We start from the raw sequence: 20,877 nt of genomic DNA on the forward strand, positions 1-20,877 counted from the left end.
GGTCTCTACCAGAGACGTATACGGTGTCTCTACGTCACTAAATGGCGAAATCTGAGATTCAAGACCGCAGTTCATAAACCAATGAGAGACGTAACAATGACTGCGTCCACTTCTTATACACAGTCTGTGGTGTAGATGGTTTTGTTGTGAGTTACAGAGAGTTGGAGATATCGGCTGCAGAGATGTCGGCCTTCTTTCCAATATAATGGGAATAGATGACACACAGCTCACATTTGGAAAACTCAACAGCAAAGTCTCTGTGCAGAAATCATGACCCGTTACTGGAGATATTCCACAGTTCTTGTTGTGAGCAGAGTGTCCTGTTGTTCCTTTATATTGAGAGAAGGCACACATCTCTACGGACAATTTCTACAACACTGGGCAACTCACACCAAAACAATCTAGATTGATAAATAGCACACAGGTAAAAAGATACAATGTGTGTTTTTTTTATTTTTGGGGTTAATTGTCTCTTTAGCGCTAAAAGCAGCTGTTTAAATGTACGTGATGCTGCTGAGAGAAAGACAGAAGCCAAACGCTTTGATTTCACATTCGTCTGTGATGAGATGTAGACAATCTGGTTGTCTGGGTTGTTACGGGAAGAAGAAGTATTATTATGTATTATTTCCTTGTTCCATTTGCTATAATTAATTTTCGTGCAACTTGGCACCGCTGCAGTTGTTGACAGTAAAAACACGTTGTGAAACCAGTTTTGCAGCCTATTCCAGCACATGGTGCACATTCCATTAAAGTTGAAGGGACTGCCATCATCCGATGGGCCTACTAGAGCGTGTATATAATGAGGCTGCAGGTGGATGTGAGTGGTGGAGAACCTCCAGACAGAGTGACTTGAGGGCATCATGGCTTCAGTGCTCCGGGTGTGATTTAGGGCGGGGCTACACGGTGATACCAGACGTATACGCCGCCTCTACGTCACTCCTCCTCAGTCCAAATATGGTCACTTCAGTTTATCGGTTGCAAAAAAGAAAAGATGGCGACGTCCTGTTCTTGTCAACAGTCTGTGTGTCGGACACAATAATTGTAACCTTAACTCATAATGACCCAGTTCTTCAAATAACATTCAGAATTAGAACATGTGCGTTTTCCAGAGTGTAACTGTTGGAATGTAACTAAGTACATTGTTGAGGTATTTTACTCAAGTCTTTTCTTTTTTCGTGCCACTTGATATTTCTACTCGACTTCTTTTATCGGACAGCTTTAGTTATTTTGACACACATTTAAATGTCCAGGTTAAAGCTGAAACAGTTAGTGGATTAACCAGGTGACCACTCACTTTAATAACATACATGGTTCAAGTATTCTTATAGATTTGTTTGCTTTTTTTATTCTTTTTACTATTGTAGTTTGTTATGGACCATTTACCAAAATCATCAGATTCCTGTGCAAACAAAACTGATTCAGATCTATATATATATATATATATGTTTATATTTATAGTTTGCATAAGGCTACAATAAATAAATAAATCTGTAATTGTTGTGCACTTGATAAGACTAAAGAACCTGAACGTTGTGACATTTGTCACTATTTTTGTTATTTTTTACAAATCAAACAATCAATCGATTGATGGAGTAAATTAGCAGCAGATGAATTATGAAAATAATCACTAGTTAATAGTTCAAAGACAGTAAAAACTGTAAAACCCTGCTTTTACATTAATGCCTGAGTAATAATAAATAGATGATATAATAGTTAAGCAGTCACACACACAGTAGCAAGAGTGTTTGTATTTTTTATTAAAGTCAAAAGTATGTGGACACCAAAAGTACTCTTTGTACTGAAGAGACAAAGAGCTGCAGTATCCACATACATTTAACCAGGAAGAAATAAGAACCACAACAACTCTCATGAAGGTTGAGTTATTACTGTTTTTTTATTTACATAAATATTTCAGGTGGGGTTTGTTCAGGAGTCCCAGAATGGCCCTGACAGACAGAACGTGGTGATGAAACGGAGGGGACGCTTCATTTGGTCTCGGGGGCCACGTCTCCGGCCTCCAGCTTGGGCGCGGCCTCTTTGGGCTCTCGGTAGGCGGGGAACACCTCCCACGGCGTGTTCAGGTCAAACTTCCTGAACTCCTGCGACAGCTCGACGGGCTCCGCCACCACTCGCTTCACCTCGTCATCGTAACGCACCTGCAGAGCAAACGGCACGATACAAATATATATTAGCAAGCTATTTACCTAACCTACAGACAGCTGGCCGGTTAGCTAGCTTGCTAATTCCACCGTGCTTTAATGCTACATTGGGTCCAACGGTCTCACTCCCCGCATCGCCGGAAAAAGGACTAGCTAGCTAACTAGCTAGACATTCGTCTCTGGAGCTGCATCCGCTCTCTTCCCGGCGTAACGTGTGTTGTCACCATAACAAATATCAACAATCACACTTTGCTTTTATGACCAGAGAAAACGGTTTAACGTCCTCTCTCTCTCTCTCTTCCTACTGTCTGGGTAAAGCTTCATTCCTGCCAATACGACTACAAACAAGAGTCTCACACACACACACTCACTCACTCACTCACTCACTCACTCACTCACTCACTCACTCACACACTCACACACTCACACACTCACACACACACACACACACACACACACACACACCGAAGCCGAATAAAGCCGACTGAGTACCTCTACGTATCCGGAGAGAGGGAAGTCCTTCCTGAAGGGGTGACCCTCGAAGCCGTAGTCCGTCAGAATACGCCTCAGGTCTGGGTGGTTGGCAAAGAACACGCCGAACATGTCCCAAATCTACACACACACACACACACACACACACACACACACACACACACACACACACACACACACACACACACACACACACACACACACTTTTAGGCTCAGTTTGTCCAAATGTCAGTGGAATTACAATAAAACCGGACCGGGCCTCCGGGTCTTGACTCACCTCCCTCTCGTACCAGTTGGCGGCTATGTGGACCGGAACCGCAGAGTCCACCGGTGATAACTCGTCTGTGTACGTCTTAATGCGGAGACGAGAGTTGTAGCGCAGCGACAGAAGGTGGTACACAATCTGTAAACCAGCACAGAGACAGACAATTGATTGTCACCATTAGGCCATACGTCTAGGTGTGTGTGTGTGTGTGTGTGTGTGTGTGTGTGTGTGTGTGTGTGTGTGTGTGTGTGTGTGTGTGTGTCAGCTACCTCAAAGCGGTTCTGCCGTGATGGGATGTCGACAGCCGTGAGGTCGATCATGTTCCTGAACTGGGTGTTGGTGTGGTCTCTCAGGAAGGTCAGCACAGGGATCACTCCGTCAGGGTGGATCATCACCTCCAGCTCGTTGTAACAGGTCACCTATATATACACACACACACACACACACACACACACACACACACACACACACACACAAACACACACTAAGTAAGTAAGTAAGTAAGTAAGTATCTAAACACTCTTCATGTCAACACATACGAAGCAGATCAATGAGATTGTTTCCCCGTATTTGACGACTTCCTCTCATGGCCGTTTTACTTTTGTTCTGAAGGAATGCGGGGGGGGGGGGGGGGGCCCTCTGGTAGTGACAGTGACCCCTCAATCACAGTAAGCCCCGCCCTTTGGTCGTTCAAGCACCGAGCAGCACAGGAGGACTGTGAGCTCTGATCCTCGTGTGAACTGACCTGGACCTGCTGGATATATTTGGGCATCATCTCAGCCACGTACTCCCCAAAGGCTGCCAGCTGGCTGTGAGCGACGGCATCCTTGGGCCTGACGGTGGCTGCATGGAGGACAGAGGAGACGAGAGGTTAGGGAGGACCGGACAAGTAGGAATCATCATTATCATCATTAACATTGCAAAACAGGTTGTAGCGCGACACCGGGCTTGAGTTAATGCGACTAATGCATTCTGGGATGGATCCTTTTATGAAACTGTGTTTTCTCTCTCCTGATTGCCAACACTGATAGAGTGATTACTCTGATTATGGCTTCTAGCTGAAACACGTTTGTGTTTTTACTTTGGTAACACATGCTATCACGATGGTAGGGGCATCTTCAGTCAGTTTAAAGGGAGACGGACACAGTTGTCATCGTATCTATTTTAGTTTAACACAATATGCAAATGATCTTAAAAGGATAATAATGTGCTGACTTCATTAATTACATAATTAGTAGTGTTTTGCAAATAAATACGTTGAGCCATGATGGTTGTTTCTTGCAGTAGTTTGTTCTCGGGGTCCTTGTATATGACGTTAGTGGGATGAGGGTTAAAGTGATTAATAATTATCACACAATAACATAATAATAATAATAATAATAATAATAATAATACATATGACTCTAAAAGGGGCCAGTCTGCCCAATGAGTACTTGATGCTAGTGCCTTTGTACTTTTACTAAAAGATCCAAGTACTTCTTCCACCACTGGCCTCCTGCAGCATCAGTTAGTTAGCTAGTTAGTTAGTTAGTGTGTACTTACGACTGGTTTCGGTGGTGGAGCTCTGCAGTCTGTTCTGCTGCTGGAGGAGACATGAACTTCTTGCAACTGAGGAACATAAAACACAGAGGAAGGAGTCAAAAAATAAAATAGTAAAACAGTATAAGCACGCAACTGATGACTTCTGTTGATTGGTTAAATCTTTGCACTACTATTTGTTTACTCTTATTTTATTTACCTGTAACATAAATGCTGCAGTAGCGAAAAAATGTCCCCTTACGGGATTAATAAAGTATCTACCTACCTATCTATGTGTCTGTCTGTCTGTCTACCTACCTACCTACCTACCTACCTCTGTGTCTTAATCTACAGAGCTGTAGGTGAGCTGGAGTGATGTCAGCAACAAGACAATAAGAAGAAGCATTAAACTCACGAATCTACTTATAAGACTCGTGCACGAGCGTTAATGTTGTCTAAATAAACGGTCACATAAACACAACATGAACTGTCCTCAGCGCATGCTAACGTTAGCATTAGCTAGCTCGAAGGTCAAACCTGACACATTTTAACGGCTACAAAATAGCACTGCGTTGTTTTCACCGCCAGGAACAGACACGCAACACATTGTATGCATCACTGCAGCAAACAGAGAGTGCAAAATAAAAGAGGTTTATGATCAACTTACGGTTAAAACTCTTTCCGAGACCTCCGCGGACGAACCGTACTAGCGACGCCGCCATGTTTGTTCCACAGCCGCTTTGTTCTTCGTGCAGAAGACGTTTAGACTGTTTGGCGGGCTGTCGCCCCCTGGCGGGCCGGAGGAGGGGTGCAATGAAAGCTGCTTTCATTTGCAATTTCCCTGCTTTTAATCGGTATTACATGGAAAGAAATACTCAATCTAAGGCATCAGAACAATACGATAAAATAATAGAAACATTTATGTTACTTAAAGCTACTAAAGTTAACTTTTATTCTTTAGTGGTGATTTTGGCGACCCCTGTGGACAGAAGTGGTATTGTTTCTGAGCACCAGACTTCCTTTAGAAAACCTCTCATTTTACTGCAGCAGGATCTGCCCCTCTCAGTCCTGGTTCTGGTTCTCCCGGGCCTCCAGCAGTATGGCCGTTTCCCGAATGAGCCTCGTCAGTATTGTATCATTATATTACTGGATCATTATTATTAATGCACTACCATTTAAACTGTGTAATGTTATTGCTGGTTGGGTGGACATAAAGTTAAATGCCTAATACAATTTTTGGTTATATTATATATCATATATACTGTATATACTGTGTTTTTGCCTGTCTAGATCTAACACTATAGATGTCAAATAAATTTAGTGGAGTACAAAATACAATATTTAGAAACAGAAGTAAGCATAAAATCAATACTGAAGTAAAGTACAAGAATCTCAAAGTTGTACTTGAGTACAGTACTTGAGTGAAATCAGTGGTGGAGGAAGTCACAAAGTAAAAGTTACTTGAGTAGGTGTAAAAGTATTAACAGTAAAATATATTCAAACAAAGGAAAGTAACAAAATAAATAAAGTTGGACAGTTTAGAAAAGTTCCTAAAATGTTTAAATTGTGAAGAAACAATATTTGTACTCAATCTTATGATCATAATTCATGTAGCCAAAAAAAAATTAACAAAACATTAACACATCAGATAAATATATTTGAGTTAACTTCACAACATTCCCATTGGAGATATTGACAAATATTACAATACTATACTCAAGGATAACTTTCAGGTACTAGTACTACAGCAGCGTCTCTGTCAGTAGATGTTTCAATTTCATCACGTTAGTAGAATTCACACACATGTAACATGAAAATATGATATTAAAATAAAGCATTTTCCTGTAAACGCAGTAATAAGACGTCCTCATCGCTGTCGTCCAAAAGCACACAACAACTCGATATAAGTGGAGCGTTTTTTTATTATTACAGTCACAAACAAACAGAATTGCAATGTTGCCTCCTCGCTTTAGGAATTTGACAGTATTTTTCGGGATGAACCCGAATGATTGGTCTGCTCAGATATTTGAAAAGTTCTTTGTGTTTACATTTCTTTTACACCTTTAAGCCACAAGCAAGAAACCAGCTGGTCAGGGAGTTATAGGAACGTTTCTTTGTGATCAGGGTTGTAAAAAAAACAACAACTACTAAAACCCCAGTAAAAACTTGGGAGAATTATAGTTAAAAAGCTTGGGGCACATACAAGTAGTTTGGCATTGTCTTCATTGGGTAAAGATTCTGATACGAGGCTCTGTCTGAGTCCAGTCTCACAGCAGCAGTAGGACCATAAAGGAGGTCTGACACCCCCCCCCCCCCCCCCATCTCTCAGCTGGACTGTTGGCACACCTGCTCATAGTATTTCCTGAGCATCTCCAGCTGAGCGGAGCGCACCAGGATGTGCGGTCGGACGGACGCCAGCTTCTGACACGCCTCCTCTGGAGTCCAGCAGTGTAACTGTCAGCAGAGGAAACAAAAACAAAAGTGCAGAAGAAGTCAAAATCCACAGTCCTCTTCATTCTGTGCAACGATGCGTCGTTCAGCCACCGAGTTGTTGGTGAAGTACTGACCCGAATGAGGTACGCGGCAGCCATCGTGGCGCTGCGGGAGCGTCCGGCCTTGCAGTGGACGTACACGCTGCTGCCTTGCTCTCGGTGCTGCAGGGCGAACTCCACGCCTCGGCACAGGTTCTCCAGGCTGGGGACGCCGGTTAAGTCAACCGTGCTCAACCTCAGCTGCTCCACGCCTGCAGCGCTCCACTCCTGCCGCCAGCATCAAACAGAATCAAAATCAACCCGTCATTGGTCAAACTCCACACCTCAAGCTCTGGTTAGAATGTTGTGAAGTGAACTCACCTCAGCTGAGTTGCAGAAATATTTGGTCTCATACTCCTCGTTCATGGTGATGACCCCTCGAACGTTTTCTGTTTCTACCAGCTGCAGCAACAGCAACAACAACAACAACAACCATCAGGTCTCTGAAACAATGAGACTTTAGCTACGGAGTCCGTTTTGAAATATCCAGGTAGTAACAATCATGTGGATAATTGCTGAGTTCAGCTATTTGGTGGTTCTCGCAGAACAGCGAAGCTACAAAACATATGATGATCTTATAGACGATGACGCATTGCTGTTGATTAAACACCAGGGATCTGTGACCGAGTCTGTTTTCAGATTAATTCATTTAAAATTACAATAGAAAATGTTTTATGTGTTTATTTATTTATTTACAAAAGGCTTCAAAATGCACAAATAATACGTATTTTTTTTTAAATATATAAAAGTTCATAGATTACTTTCTAATCTCACAAATCTATAAATCTTATGTGTAAATATATTTAATATACGTTACATCGTTCTCTTACGTTTCTGGTGTTGTTCTTTCACATAACTAGGACTACATTGTTAAAAACAGGCTGCGAAGAGTTATTCCAAAAGCAACATAATTATACATATATTTTAATATAAGGAGTCCGTGGCTGAAAAAAAAAAATGAAGTACTTCCAGAATAAACAACCCAAACGTATGTAAATTAAAGTTGAAATGATCCCAACCATAAACATCTCAAATCACAGCTGTAAAGTGCAACACACACATGAATAGGGCAAACCATATGAATACAGAAATATATATAATAATAAAACACTAACAGCTACATTTAATTAACGCTTCAAGTAACGCGATATTTAGCTGATAAATATTTGTTGTTTGGTTAAATCTTTGCACTACTGTTTAGTTAATATTATTCTACTTCATTGTATGTATTTTGCATTTGATATTTTATACTCTGTTATTTTATTTACCTGTACCATAATTGCTGCAGCGAAATAATGTCTGTCTACCTGTCTGTCTGTCTGTCTGTCTTAACTATTTTTAAGTTTTGATTGCAGGACTTTTACTTGGAGTGGAGTATTGTGGAGTATTATTATCACAGTGTGGTACTACTAGTACTTTTAGTTAGTTAAAGCGTCATTGAGTCACTTGTTTTACTAGTACTTTTAGTTAGTTAAAGCATCATTGAGTCATTAATTAAAGCATCATTACGTCACACCTGTTTGGTGTCGGACCTGAAAGGAAGCGCTCCGAGGAGGACCGTCTCGTCCACGCGGTCGAACCAGCGTCTCGACGTCACCTTCTCCATGACAACATTGTAGGCTAACGTCGGGTAGAAGAGCAGCCGTGCTAACGCTCCGGACATGACTGAACTACTACTTATGTTAGCAAATTAGCTTCTAAGGTCGGCCGCCTCTTGGTTGATACGCACAGTGACTCACGCGAGGTCTGACCTGACGGTTTCAACGTCGGGTAGTTACGTCACGTCTTCTTCATTTACGGCAGGCTGCTCCGGTGACAGCAGGACTTCCGGTGGGGATCCTTCAGAATAAAATCATCCGTGACCTCCACAAATTCGATTATTTGTGATAGTTTGGGACAGTTTTGCAAGTTGTATTCAATTATTTGTATTTGTATAACAATTTATTTTAGGGGCCAATGTTCAAAAACAAAAATAAATAAATAAATAAAACAATAAAAATATAAAAAATAGAGCAGATGATCTGGAACATATTTGGCATGGCTACTTCCCATCTGCAAAGTTCATTAATCCTGCTGTCCTGTACAGTAAATTAACATTTTAACATAAACTTTTAATGTGACATCGACCTTAAAAACCTAATTGCCAGCAAACAAACTTTATTTAGATATAAAAGTGAAAAGATACGAGATGCGTTTCTCAAAACACAAGTTACATGACGTGTCTGCAGGAGGAAGAAAAAAAAAGAGATGAAAATAAGAGAAACATTTTAAAAACATGAAGACAACTGTACTGTAAAACCACTAAAGTAATATAAATCAATAAAAAGACGTTTTTTTGGCCCCTAATGTTAAAAAATTAGCTCATGTAGCTTTTGTCCTTTGTACGTAAGTTCTTCGCCCAATTTTGTTTATAAAACATCCCCAAATTTGCAATATGGCATTAAATATGCGCAGCTCACCGATAAGTTAGTATTTAGTTTGCATACGAGGCTCATCACAAGTCAATGTGAAACCTGTCAGACCTTCAATCTGAAAAGAATTTGCCTTGGATGAGTCAGAAATGTGCAAAATAAAGTATTTAATCTCTAATAGAGAGAACGCTCTATGAACAATTTACCCAAAACACTTTTAAAAGGTTGATTTTACTTTTCTTTTTGTCTTTAAAAATAAAACACCAAGACTGAAACTTCAAACACACCTGATGTAGAGAGGAGCAGGGTTCATACACATTTCTTACCAATACATTTCCATGACTGAGGTAACCTTTCACTACCATACTTTCTCTGAAACACACGAGTATACTAGAAAAATATGAATAATAATCCACGGCAAAGGTTACCCAAGTATATCTCAAAAGGAAAATGATTCATCATAAAAAAACATCACTCCGTACTTTTCAAGTGAAAATACATTTATTTCCAAGTCAGCCGACACAGTGTATTGAATGCATGTGATTTAACTATATTTAGACAGCACCAATATAGAGCGTACTTTAATCACTAACAGTCTCAACGTCCAGTTTAAACAACTAAAGTCTTTGTCAAACAGGAGTTACTATGACGACAGCAGCGGATACAGAAATATGTACACAGATACATACATGTATACAAAACACATTTGGATGGAACAGTGTGTGAGTAACATTTCATGATGCGCTGCAAATATATATTTTTTTTTAAAAAGTGCAAAGTATATTTATATATAATACATTTGGCCTGTAACCCCGGATTGCATAACATCAGAAAGAATTTCTTTTGTTTCTTTACAAAAAAAAAATAAAATAAAAAAAAATAAAAAGGTGCGCTAAAAAATGCAAACATTCAGTAGATCTCGATAACTGGCGAAATATAGTGAGCCAAAGTAGTGTTAGTTTAATTTATGACATTTCTCTTCCTCTTACAGACAGTGACAGACAACAGAGTCCATCACAGACACAACACTTTGCATATTATTACCTTCATGTACTTATTAAAGCGTGTGGCAGTGAGCGGAGGAGATCAGAACTTCTGCGAGGGGAACACGCTGCGATACCCTCGGAGCGGAGCGGTCAGAGGTCAGAGGTGGTGGAGTTCAGGATGCCGTGCTGGATCTTGGAGTTCGAGGCCTTGGACAGATCTCGCTGTGGAGACAGAGAAGCAGACTTGTTGAATCCTCGGAAACGTGACGTGACGACAGGAGGAAGACGCCACGGGAGGAAGCAAACGTGCCTTCAACAAACGGCCGCTCGGCGTTTTCTTATCAGTATGAAGCGACGCTAGCGTGAAGGCGGTTAGTGTGAACTCTGATCCACAAGAAGAGACGCGTTACGGAGCTACCGTCCCTTTAAATAGGACTTCCTACATTTAGCAGGAAGCTGTTGGACAAACTCCCCAAAAAGTGCGCTGAAGTTGCTGCTTGAGTGAACGCAGCTGTGGCCCTTACTAAAAGCGAGGAACCGTCATTTTGCGGTGATGTTGGCGCCCCCCCCTGTGGACGATAGTGGTAGTGCTTCTGAGCGCCAGATGACGAGCTTTAACAAGCTCATAACTACAATTGTGAAATTGCCTCATACTTCACGTCACAAAATAACAAATGCTTGTTATGTTCACTATAATCTGCCTCCCTTTACCAAAAAAACATATAAACAAATATATGATTATTTGGGGCAAATTTGTCCTGACCAATCAAAGACATCCCCCATCCCGTGCCTCTGCATGGCATCAGATCAGCTCGCGGTTTGAACAAACATACTCGTGTGTTACTGTGAATGACCCTGACTACTCGAGGTCCATGCTCAACAGACTGAGAAGTGAGAAGTCAGGTGAGGAGAGACAGAAAGAGGTCAGAGGTCGTGGGATAAACAGGCTGCGTTCAGACCGACGTGAGTCCCGGCAGGCTTCCCACTCCACTCTGGAGGTCCTCGCCAGAGACGATCCATCTGGTGCCACAGACCGGGGATCGCTTCAGACACCGACACGGAACCAGCCAGCAGACTAATGTGTACATTTGCAGGATAAGAGCATTTGACTTTTTCCACTCATTTTCTGTGTTTTCAGTGACAGGAAACCCTCTCACTCCTTTAAAGGAGGTCAGCTGTTGTTGGACCTCACTGCTGTTATGTGGCCTTGCTCTTGCTTTGTCTGTCGAAGCACTTTGTAAACGAGAAGTTTCCAGCATTTGGGTGTTTTGGCGTTCCTCAAATTCTTCGATCGGAGACTCAAACTGGACAAACTGGACCCCCCCCCCGCTGCATGTTTGTTAGGGCAGGGCTGATGTCGGTGGTCTGAACGCTGACTGTGCGCGTTAAAGCTAAAGCAGCGGGTGAAGTTGCTCTTTAAGGGCAATGTTGCCTTTAATCAGAGGCATGCGGTTACTGCAATAAGAGAGATTAGTCAGAATCACACAGTTTTAGGATTCCAAACACACCTTGACTGAACAGATTCAGCGTTGACCAAGTCCCTCTAAAAACATAAATTTACACCATCAGCATTCACGACACGCTTAAATGTGTTGTTGCACAGAAATGAGGGGAAAAAAGGGAAGCGGAGAAAATGAGATTAGAGACAAAAGAGTAAATTACCGCAAACTGGGAATATGTGCTGGCAACAGAGGCTATGCTGAAGTTACGCTGTGGACTAGCGGGGATCAGCAACGCACCGCTCAGAGGGCTCCCCTTCAGCTGGGCCTCGTTCTCCTTGTTGCAGCCCTGCAGCCGAGGGTTGGGGGGTTTACCGCCACCCGGCGTCCACGATGCCGGAGCCTGGAGGGACACGCGTCAGACCAACTATCCTCTTTAAAAACGACACAGCGCTGACATTTTACAGGGAAAGGATGGATGAGAGCGAGCGCAGCGCAAGGAAATACTAGTTCACACTCAGCAGTACCTCCTTCAGCATCAGATATCGACTTAACAGATATTTATCTAAATTAAAATCCTTAAGATTGACTTTGAGGAATTGAGATGTTACTTTTTTTTTTCTTTTTTTTTTTTTTTTACAGACCAATAGACGATAAATTAAGTAATCTAGAAAATACTTGAACGATCTCGGCGTCGTCCATCTTGAAAATGAAACCAACCTTGTTAGCGGACAGAGGAGGGCGGGGCGCAGGCGAGCGGCAGACGGTCCCGCCGTAGACGGAGCGGCTGGTGCTGTTCGGGGTGGCGCTGGAAATGCTGGAGGTCGCATTAAACTGACGAGAGAGGCGGAGGGGGGAGCGGGTCAGTGGAGTTGAAGAGGCCGCATGTGTAAGAAAGCAAGAAAGTATAAAAGTGAAATCGTTTCACTACCTTTCGGGATTTATTTGGGGTTTGCGTCCCGAGGAGTCTTCGTTTGGTGGGGGTCCGTACTGCCGTCCCGTACAGCATGTCCTCCTCGGTCTGCTTGCTCTTCTTGAGGTGCTGTGAAGAGTTTGTAGAGGGAAGAGTCAGCAGCACACAACTGGCTACATGAGCCCGTAATAACAACAACAACAACAACAACAACAACAAGGCAGCAGCTTGTTTACCCTCTCTTGTTTCTCCTTCTCTTTCTCTTCTCGGTGCAGCTCCCACTGTTCCTCCACATACTGCAGAAACTTCTGCCCGTTTACCAGAAACTCACGATCCTGTTCGCTCTCCCACGCATCAATCTGAGCTTTTAATTTCTTCTCAAGCTAAAAAAACCAACAAAAACAAACAAAAGCATGAGTTACTGTCAAATGCTCAAAAGAGAAGTTGTTTAGAAGAGAGGCAGCCCTCACGTCTTACCTTGGGAAGGCTCTTGTGCAGCTCAGACCTCTGTTTCTCCTCTTTGAGAAGATTCCCTCCTCTGTTGGTGAATCTTGTCGGATCTGTGGCTTTTTTCTGTGAGAGAAAGACGAACGAGAAAGTTCCACCTCAGCTCCTGAAATAACTATAATATGACAAAGTGTGTAGCTAAAATACAGACACTCAGAACCTGAAGGACACAAATGTCCCCATTGAGGCTTTCAATGTAGAGCCATGGATTCAGAATATGTGTATAAGGGATAAATCCAGGTTTGATGTTAGAGTGAAGGAGAATACCTCGATGTACAAAATACTGACTAAATATCTCTGAATGCAAGTGAAGAAGACAGTGAGCGGGAGTCTTCTGTTCTATACTGTAACAATGGTTAAATATACATTCAGTGTGACTTCATAGACGTGCTAACGCTAGTTCATGATGTGCTAACGTACTCGGCTAATGTTAGCTCCACGAGCTGCAAATCCACTAAACCAGGCTGAACATGAAGAACATGTGAAGCCATCGATGAGTCTGTGGAGCAGAGACGGAGAGGCGCTGGACGATGCTACGCTGTGATTGGCCGGTCTGCCTTTTTTTGTGGGTGGGACTTAGAGAAGTGTCGTTGCTCCTCTGGTTTCTGCTCACAGCGAGTGCGTTAGTTCCCCCGTCACATGGTACTCACCTCCAGCTGCAGGAAGAGTCTCCAGCTGTCCTCCCACTGGTGGACGCCGTCGTAAAGCTCCTTGTGATCCTCATAATGCTGCTTCAAGCGCTGGATCTCAGCGTCATGCAGACTTAACAGGTCTTCAGTAAAGTCCTCTATAAAAAAAATAAAATAAAAACTCAATTAAAGTCTCAGCACTTTTCTAAACCTTAGTACTTTTCTGATGAAGACAAACGTTGAACAAGACAACCCACCGCTAAAATATGGAGCGAACGCCTGCCGCTGGTCGCTGCTGAGGAAGCACTTCTCCCAGAACACGGCGATCTCAGAGCGGATGGCGTCCGTCACGTTGTGGATGTTCAGCCGCTTGAGCTCCTCCAGACGCCGAACTTCTGCTTGTAGCTGAAGAGGGAAAAAAAAGGTGTAAACTTAAAAAAAAAAAGAACAGCCAGAGTACTGACGGTCATGAACAGAAGGGGGGAAAAAAAAAAAAAGCGGAAGTAATACTAAGATCTTCTCACCGCTTCCAGGTTCCTCTTCCTGGATGTGACCATGTGCTCGTTGAAGGCCTCTCTCTCCTCCTGAGGCACATCCAGTCTTCCCCACAGCTGCTGGATCTTCTCCCGGTGAGCCTCGCACGTCGCCTCGTTCTCCGCCTTGCGCTCCTCCAGCTGCAGGATCGACACGAACACCGTTGGATCGCTTATTATACAAACGCATCGAACATGAGAGGGTGGGGGAGAAGAGGAGAGGAGGAGGCTCCACCTCATCCTCTCAGAAACTAACGATCAGGACTATAACTCGCTGAAGGGGATCAGAGATATGAACTTGACGCATTACCTGGATAAGATTGCCTTAAAGGAACGTCATAAATGCATTCAAAATGCCATTACATTTAGGTAAATGAACACTGATATTAACAGTGTGGTGATGCAAGTTATGATGCTTGAGAAAAGTGTATTTTCTAAAGAGTCACCTCCGCTGCTACAACTCCATCCTCGGGGAAACGTTTATCCTTAAGGAGCTCAAAATTCCATTAAATGCAGTTTTGCAAAACAAAACATCTTACCTGACAAACAAGCAGTTTGAGTGACGTGATGTTGTCTATCGAGAGGCAGAAAGAGTCCTCGTCCTCACAGACCACGTCCTTCTCGAAGCTGGTCTCGGGGACGTGGTCCAGCTCTCCCATGTACACGATGATCTGCCTCTTCAGGTCCGTGAACTCGGCGTACCGCCTCGTCTGAAACCGCGAGAGCGGCGCGCCCATGTGGTCAAGAACAGATCCGATCAGTGTTTATGACTAACGTGTGTCTGTGTAGGTCTGCGGTTATGTGACAGATATGTAGTTTTATATCAACACCAACCTCATCTTTACTGTAAAATGTCAAAAAGAAAGTGTCTAGCATCCGGGAGTGTATTATAAAATACGCTATCTATTTCCTAGAAGAAACACTTTCCTCCTCATGCAGTCAAAATAACTCCACAGACGTAACAAAGCAAGCTCTCACCTTCTCCGTGTGCTGGTTGGCAATGTGCTGGCTGAAGCTCTCCAGCTGTTCTGGCGTGGGGACGGATTGCGGATGGATGCCGTACGGCATGGAGCACAGGATGTCGCACAGGTCCTGGTCCTGGTCCAGCAGAGCCTTCAGCTGCTGCATCCGCTGAGCCTTCTGCGCCATCAGAGCCTCCACCTGGGTGCGGATGTTCCTCTCCTGCTGCAGCATGCTGATGCCAGTCTCCTCCTGAACGCACCAAGAAGAGAACGACAAGTTCAGGACGTTTCTCAAGCCACTAAAGTCTTGTTTATCATCAACCAACCAACAACGACAATCACTTTTATATTAACTGACGTTATGCAGATAACAATAACAGGACTATTTGGATGATTTAGCAGCGTTCACTCTGCTGGTGGTGGTCGTTACCTCAAACACGGGCAGCTGGAGCTCCAGGTAGAGCGTCTCCATTTCGGTCCTGCAGGTTTGAATGCTGCTTATGAGCCTGGTCTTCAGAGACTCCTCCTCTTTGATCATCATATCCAGCAAACTCTGGCAGAGGAAGACAGTGACATAAATCAGCATTGTGCAGACAGATGTGTGGATCTACTGAAGTCCAGTAACGGACACTGAGGGCCGATATGGACGCAGCTATTCATTAAAATAATGTCTTTCCGGTCCCAACATACGTTTGGAGTTGTCTTTGTATCCAGTACTACTGGTCCCTGGTGCAGAAACATTGGTCTAAAAATGCTGCTTTATTTGCACCTGTTCTAGACGCTCTACTGCTGTCTGCCAACAATCCAGAGGATGAGAGCACAAAGTACTTCAACTCAACTGTAGAAAACAGGACATTTTAATTGTTGTAACTGGTTTGCCTCCATCAGTTTGTATACCGGACAATCTTGCACAGAAAGTTGGATATCATCATATCCAGCACTGGCTTCAAATGCAACAGCAATAATTTAAATAGAAATAGACTGAAGGAGCTCTAGTTAGGACTGAGTGATATGGTCGAAATGTATCAATACTGTAGGGTTTACTATTGGTGCTTTTACAAAATACTTACACAACTACAACTGTAATGCAGCCTTTAAAACCAGGATTAGCCAACACTTATGCCACATTATGATATTCAACATCTAAAACGATTACTAGCCTCACATTATTATATCGATATAACAGCTGCATGCACGACTTGTAGTTAGCTAATCATTCATCCACATGTCACATCTGTGTGATACGTGAGCCATGACTCGATTAGACATCAGCCCTGCTGCTGACAGCATGAATCACATGAATGCCCATAAGTCGGGGGATGCGGAGCAAAAGAGAAGAAAAGCTGTCAGAATGTTGAAACTAACGTCATCAGCAGACAGAAGATTGGACTCTTTTCATGACTGATGAACGCCTGTCACTGAGATACATCTCAGATAAATCGGTAGTAAAAAGGTAGAGAGTGATTAATACATTTTAGATACTCTGGTATCAATGTGTGTGGCAGCTGATAAGCTAAAAAAAACAAAACAACTGCATGTTTGAAGCCTTCTTGAAACTTGCCATTACAAGCATGTTTATACACCGTCAAATGTCTCAATCAGTTCATATCTTGGTCCCATTATTTCATTAACAGTACCAAAACACAGAGGTAAAGTCCTTGGCTGTGAAAACCTACCTGGCATTAGACCTGATACTACTTTGATTAATGGCCAGATGTCTCGATGGTGTGGTTAGTTTCACTCACCCCCATCCCCACCCTCCTCTGTCGAAACCCGTTTATAATCCCTCAGATCACAGCTACATCTACTGACCTAAGAAAGCAGCAGGTTTGGGTAAACCAATGTCTCACCTTGATGTGGTTCTTGACGACATTGGTCCTCTGCAGTCTCTGGTCCTCGGGGATGCCGATCTCCTCCCAAATGTCCTTCAGGTGGCACAGCGCTTTATTCAGGCACGACACGGCCTCTGCTGCGAGCACCTCGCTACAGGGACAGACAGCAGGACAGGTGATCAATACATCTATTGAGCACCAATCGTGACGTTTGAAAAAAAAGACCACAGAAAACACGGAAGTCACGTAACGTTAACTGATCAAGCTAACAGACGTTGGAGTTGTTTTAGCTAATGCTAGCTGGCTAATTTGATCAACAGTTAGCTACGTGCTATCTCATTTACAGAATATCAAAGTTTATTAATCGGTTAATAAACAATAAAAAGCTCACCTCTTTCTCATTGTTGAATTCCACTCTGCTGTGATTATCGGTGAAGAGTTTAAAACAAACTAAAAAGTTGTCACAGACACGAGCGGAGCGTCACTTCTCTCTCTCTCTCTCTCTCTCTGTCCGTGGCCGTTGGTACGTAGTTCAAAATACGAGCACCACGGCGTTCTGCTCTCTGATTGGATTAAAATACGCGTACCCGTTGCGTTCTGCTCTCTGATTGGCTCGTTCCACGAGAGCGCGTGTTGGGTCAAACCAATGTCGGCCGCCGGGGGGAGCGGGTTTAACGGTTTCGAGTGAACCGCCCATCGCTGAACAACTGAAGATGGGAAAACAAACGCACTAGTTTCATTGTGGGTGTGGTGATCTTCAGCAGCAGTTTGACACTTCATGGAACAGCGGTGCGGTGGTTAATCTTAGACTTCACAGCAGACCAGTGGTGGAAAAAGTATTCAGATGATTTCTGATGATTTTCCACACTGCCGAAAACTCCTAAAACTCTTGCATTCATACAAAAAAAGTATGTAAATAGTATTGTAAAAATGTACATAAAGTATTGAAAGTAAAAGTATTGATTTTGCAGTTCCCTGTCAGTGTTTAATTATTATATAGGATGTTTCTGGATTTATATTGTTACTTCATTAATGTGTATGTTGTGTTGTGTATAGACATTGGATTGAGGATGTGGATCCTCATGCACACAGTGTGGCGCGTTGGTAGGCTACATTAGTCTAATTAGTCTACGGCCTCCGGCTGTCTGGCTAATACGTACCTAATCAGATACAATGTGCCACAATAAGAAAATGAATAGAGCTGTAACTCTAACCCGAACCCTTAAACTCTATCCTATACTAATCTTAACCAACACTGAGTAAAATAAACACAACTATGTAAAAATACTGAAGTGAGGATGATGTATGTAGCTGGTCTAATACATGTAAATTACACTTTTATATAAATACCTTGAGCTCAATGCATCAGTAAAGCAGCTATCAGCAGAACAAATAACAATAAGAACATTTTAATAACACACAAACATTTACAAAAACATGGGGCATAAAAGCAAATATAGAGATGTACGTATATATATACATATCTATCTACTGTTTATCTATCTATCTATCTCTCTCTCTCTCTCTCTCTCTCTCTCTCTCTCTCTCTCTCTCTCTCTCTCTCTCTCTCTCTCTATATATATATATATATATATATATATATATAATAAAATCATTGATTCTAATTCTTTTGTATATTTTGAAAATGGGATTGTTTAGCGATGGATGTTGACAGGGCACTCCTAAAATCCACATCCACTGCTGTCACACGTTAAACAACAGAAGAAAAAAGCAGCAAAAGCCAAGTAGGCATAAACCATACCCCGACTCCACAGTCTCTTTTGTCACATTAAAAAGGTAAGGGGGTGACTGTCCCCTTAAGTTATACTCCAGAACTACATAGCAGCCTCCCTCCTTAACCTTGGATTGGCCATCAAAAATTACCATAACTGCATTTTCTTTAGTGGAAGCTTGCCTTTGCTTTCCCATCATGGAAGTCCCAGCGTATCACCCTGGGCTGGTCCTCAACCCCCACCACACAGATATATGGAGTGTGTGTGTGTGTGTGTGTGTGTGTGTGTGTGTGTGTGTGTGTGTGTGTGTGTGTGTGTGTGGGGGGGGGGGGGGGGGGGGGGGGGGGGGGGGGGGCCTTCGGGCTTTGATGAGAGGATGTTTCTTAATGCTGTTCTGAAATGAATAAATAGACAAAGTTACAGAAAGCCTTTGCTGTATGGACGTTTCTTTACTTTCTGTAAGATGTATTCATTAATAATTAGGTCTGTGTATTCATTGATTGTAGATTTTAGGCTATACATTGTTTGATGACTAGTTTTGTGGTGGCCCTGAACCACTTTTTGCCTCTTATAGGTTCCTCTACAGACCTACTTTGAGTCATTTCACTTTATAATTCATTTGACCAAGTTTGATAAATTAGCCAAGCAGGGTTTTAAAAAAGTAAGGCTTTTTTTTTTTTTACATATAAAGATAGTGGGACCTCAGAAGTGCCAGCTTTTCATACCATGAGTCGAAATTAGCAATACAACACTTATTATAATCTAACACAAATTTAGATAAGAACAGTGGAGCCTACCTCTCTTAATTCAGGACGGACAGCACTAATGTATCAAACAAACTTAAAGAAATCTATATTTTTAATTTGATTAAATATGGCATTCAGTTGGCAAGTGGCCGTGGTACCAGTGGGCTAAAACCCTGAAAGTTTCACATTCAATGCTCGTGATTGTCTGGTACTGACCCATAGACCAGGGATTTTTTGACGTCAGTGCTTCCTCGGTGTCGAGGTGGTGATACGTGTGTAGACCTTGTGTGTCTCTGCATGTATGAGCGTGTGCATCATCATACCTTCATGATGGCTCCACACCTGAAAGGAGCGTGAGCAGGGCCATGACAAACGTGCTGGAAGTGGAAGGGGTGCTGGTGGAGGAGTGGAGGCTCTTCTCCTCGAGGCCTCTAGGAGACGCTCCTCTAGAAGATGCTCCTCAACCTCCCTCTCCCTGTCCCTGTCGCTCCCCATGGACCTTCTTCGGGCCCCTCTCTTTCCTGTATGAAATGGAAACACCATATTTTGTGAAACTGTGGCATCCCATCACTACAGTAGCTTGGAAGGTTAATATTTGTCACAGTGAAAAACATACCATGAACGCATGAATTATATTCATCCCAAAAAAATGCAATCCAACGTTAGTCATGTACTCATGACTGGTTTAGAGGAGCAGCAGCAGGTGGAGGACGAGCACTTAGAGGCTCTTCCTCACCGTCCTCTGATGACCGATCTGGTTCATCTTTGAACATCAACAATAAAACAATTTTATAACCCAAAAGTGCTGCTTTAATGCAAATATATAATCACATTTTTCTCTCTTTTAAAGCTACATATAATTAAAACTATGATGGTATCGTGGTTTAAGATCCGGAGGCCGGGGTTCAAAACTCCGCTTTAATATTATAACTTCTTTTTGCTCATGAAACATTTTTGAAAACCATACAGAACCAGCGTTTGATCAAATACAACTTGTAGTCATAGATTCACATTCAGAGTATTTCAGACCACCATTGTGATAGTCTTTAGATTGAAATGGATTTATATTTAAAACCAAGCAACAGGAAAGTGATCTTAATTTCTCCTAATTTACACACACATCACAGAGAGCACACGCTTGCACTGCTTTGGCCTGGCGTTACTTTTTCAGCCATATTCATCTTCTCTGAATGACTTAGCTATGCTCTGGTCTTGTGTCTT

At 42.6% G+C, this 20,877-nt stretch overlaps 3 protein-coding genes across 7 annotated transcripts; all 3 read right to left on the bottom strand.

Annotated features, from left to right (window-relative positions):
• Positions 1-1,875: 1,875 nt before the first annotated feature.
• Positions 1,876-5,174, bottom strand: ndufs3 (NADH:ubiquinone oxidoreductase core subunit S3). Its single transcript, XM_068724396.1, has 7 exons — positions 5,102-5,174; positions 4,459-4,524; positions 3,662-3,759; positions 3,186-3,335; positions 2,929-3,054; positions 2,652-2,771; positions 1,876-2,156 (listed from the first exon to the last, which is right to left on the bottom strand). Exons 1-7 carry the CDS (start codon positions 5,154-5,156, stop codon positions 1,986-1,988), a joined length of 786 nt encoding a protein of 261 aa, XP_068580497.1. The 5' UTR covers positions 5,157-5,174; the 3' UTR covers positions 1,876-1,985.
• A 1,164-nt stretch (positions 5,175-6,338) lies between these two features.
• Positions 6,339-8,738, bottom strand: ptpmt1 (protein tyrosine phosphatase mitochondrial 1). The gene is made up of 4 exons (XM_068724300.1): positions 8,482-8,738; positions 7,287-7,367; positions 7,002-7,193; positions 6,339-6,888 (listed from the first exon to the last, which is right to left on the bottom strand). Exons 1-4 carry the CDS (start codon positions 8,626-8,628, stop codon positions 6,760-6,762), a joined length of 549 nt encoding a protein of 182 aa, XP_068580401.1. The 5' UTR covers positions 8,629-8,738; the 3' UTR covers positions 6,339-6,759.
• A 1,120-nt stretch (positions 8,739-9,858) lies between these two features.
• Positions 9,859-17,661, bottom strand: prc1b (protein regulator of cytokinesis 1b). 5 transcript variants are annotated; one of them, XM_068724295.1, is made up of 15 exons: positions 17,569-17,661; positions 17,196-17,328; positions 15,776-15,898; positions 15,362-15,595; positions 14,923-15,093; positions 14,375-14,524; positions 14,108-14,255; positions 13,872-14,008; positions 13,192-13,287; positions 12,951-13,097; positions 12,733-12,843; positions 12,522-12,635; positions 12,102-12,204; positions 11,871-11,905; positions 9,859-10,584 (listed from the first exon to the last, which is right to left on the bottom strand). In XM_068724295.1, the coding sequence occupies exons 1-14, from the start codon at positions 17,577-17,579 to the stop codon at positions 11,886-11,888; spliced, it is 1,698 nt and encodes a 565-aa protein (XP_068580396.1). In that variant the 5' UTR covers positions 17,580-17,661; the 3' UTR covers positions 9,859-10,584; positions 11,871-11,885. The 5 variants fall into 5 exon arrangements, with proteins under 5 accessions (XP_068580396.1, XP_068580393.1, XP_068580395.1 ...); XM_068724292.1 differs by having other exon boundaries at positions 12,025-12,204; XM_068724294.1 differs by lacking the exon at positions 11,871-11,905.
• Positions 17,662-20,877: the final 3,216 nt, after the last annotated feature.

The sequence above is a fragment of the Cebidichthys violaceus genome, unplaced genomic scaffold, assembly GCF_023349555.1.
Source record: "Cebidichthys violaceus isolate CVI_PGR_0920_01 unplaced genomic scaffold, fCebVio1.0.p SCAF_30, whole genome shotgun sequence".
In the NCBI taxonomy this organism is placed as follows: Eukaryota; Metazoa; Chordata; class Actinopteri; order Perciformes; family Stichaeidae; genus Cebidichthys; species Cebidichthys violaceus.

What these genes read in the sequence shown, in the direction of transcription:
- ndufs3 (XM_068724396.1), bottom strand. Translation starts at nt 5,156, where the DNA reads ATGGCGGCGTCGCTAGTACGGTTCGTCCGCGGAGGTCTCGGAAAGAGT. An exon ending in CTCCACCACCGAAACCAGTC is followed by an intron (nt 3,760 to 4,458) that starts GTAAGTACACAC and finishes TCCTCCATGCAG; the next exon opens with CCACCGTCAGGCCCAAGGAT. An exon ending in CACGGCAGAACCGCTTTGAG is followed by an intron (nt 3,055 to 3,185) that starts GTAGCTGACACA and finishes GCTGGTTTACAG; the next exon opens with ATTGTGTACCACCTTCTGTC.
- ptpmt1 (XM_068724300.1), bottom strand. Translation starts at nt 8,628, where the DNA reads ATGTCCGGAGCGTTAGCACGGCTGCTCTTCTACCCGACGTTAGCCTAC. An exon ending in TCAGGTCCGACACCAAACAG is followed by an intron (nt 7,368 to 8,481) that starts GTGTGACGTAAT and finishes CTGTTGCTGCAG; the next exon opens with CTGGTAGAAACAGAAAACGT. An exon ending in ATTTCTGCAACTCAGCTGAG is followed by an intron (nt 7,194 to 7,286) that starts GTGAGTTCACTT and finishes TGCTGGCGGCAG; the next exon opens with GAGTGGAGCGCTGCAGGCGT.
- prc1b (XM_068724292.1), bottom strand. An exon ending in TCAAACTGCTTGTTTGTCAG is followed by an intron (nt 14,525 to 14,922) that starts GTAAGATGTTTT and finishes TCGATCCTGCAG; the next exon opens with CTGGAGGAGCGCAAGGCGGA. An exon ending in GCTGAATCTGTTCAGTCAAG is followed by an intron (nt 10,585 to 11,870) that starts GTGTGTTTGGAA and finishes CTGTCTCCACAG; the next exon opens with CGAGATCTGTCCAAGGCCTC.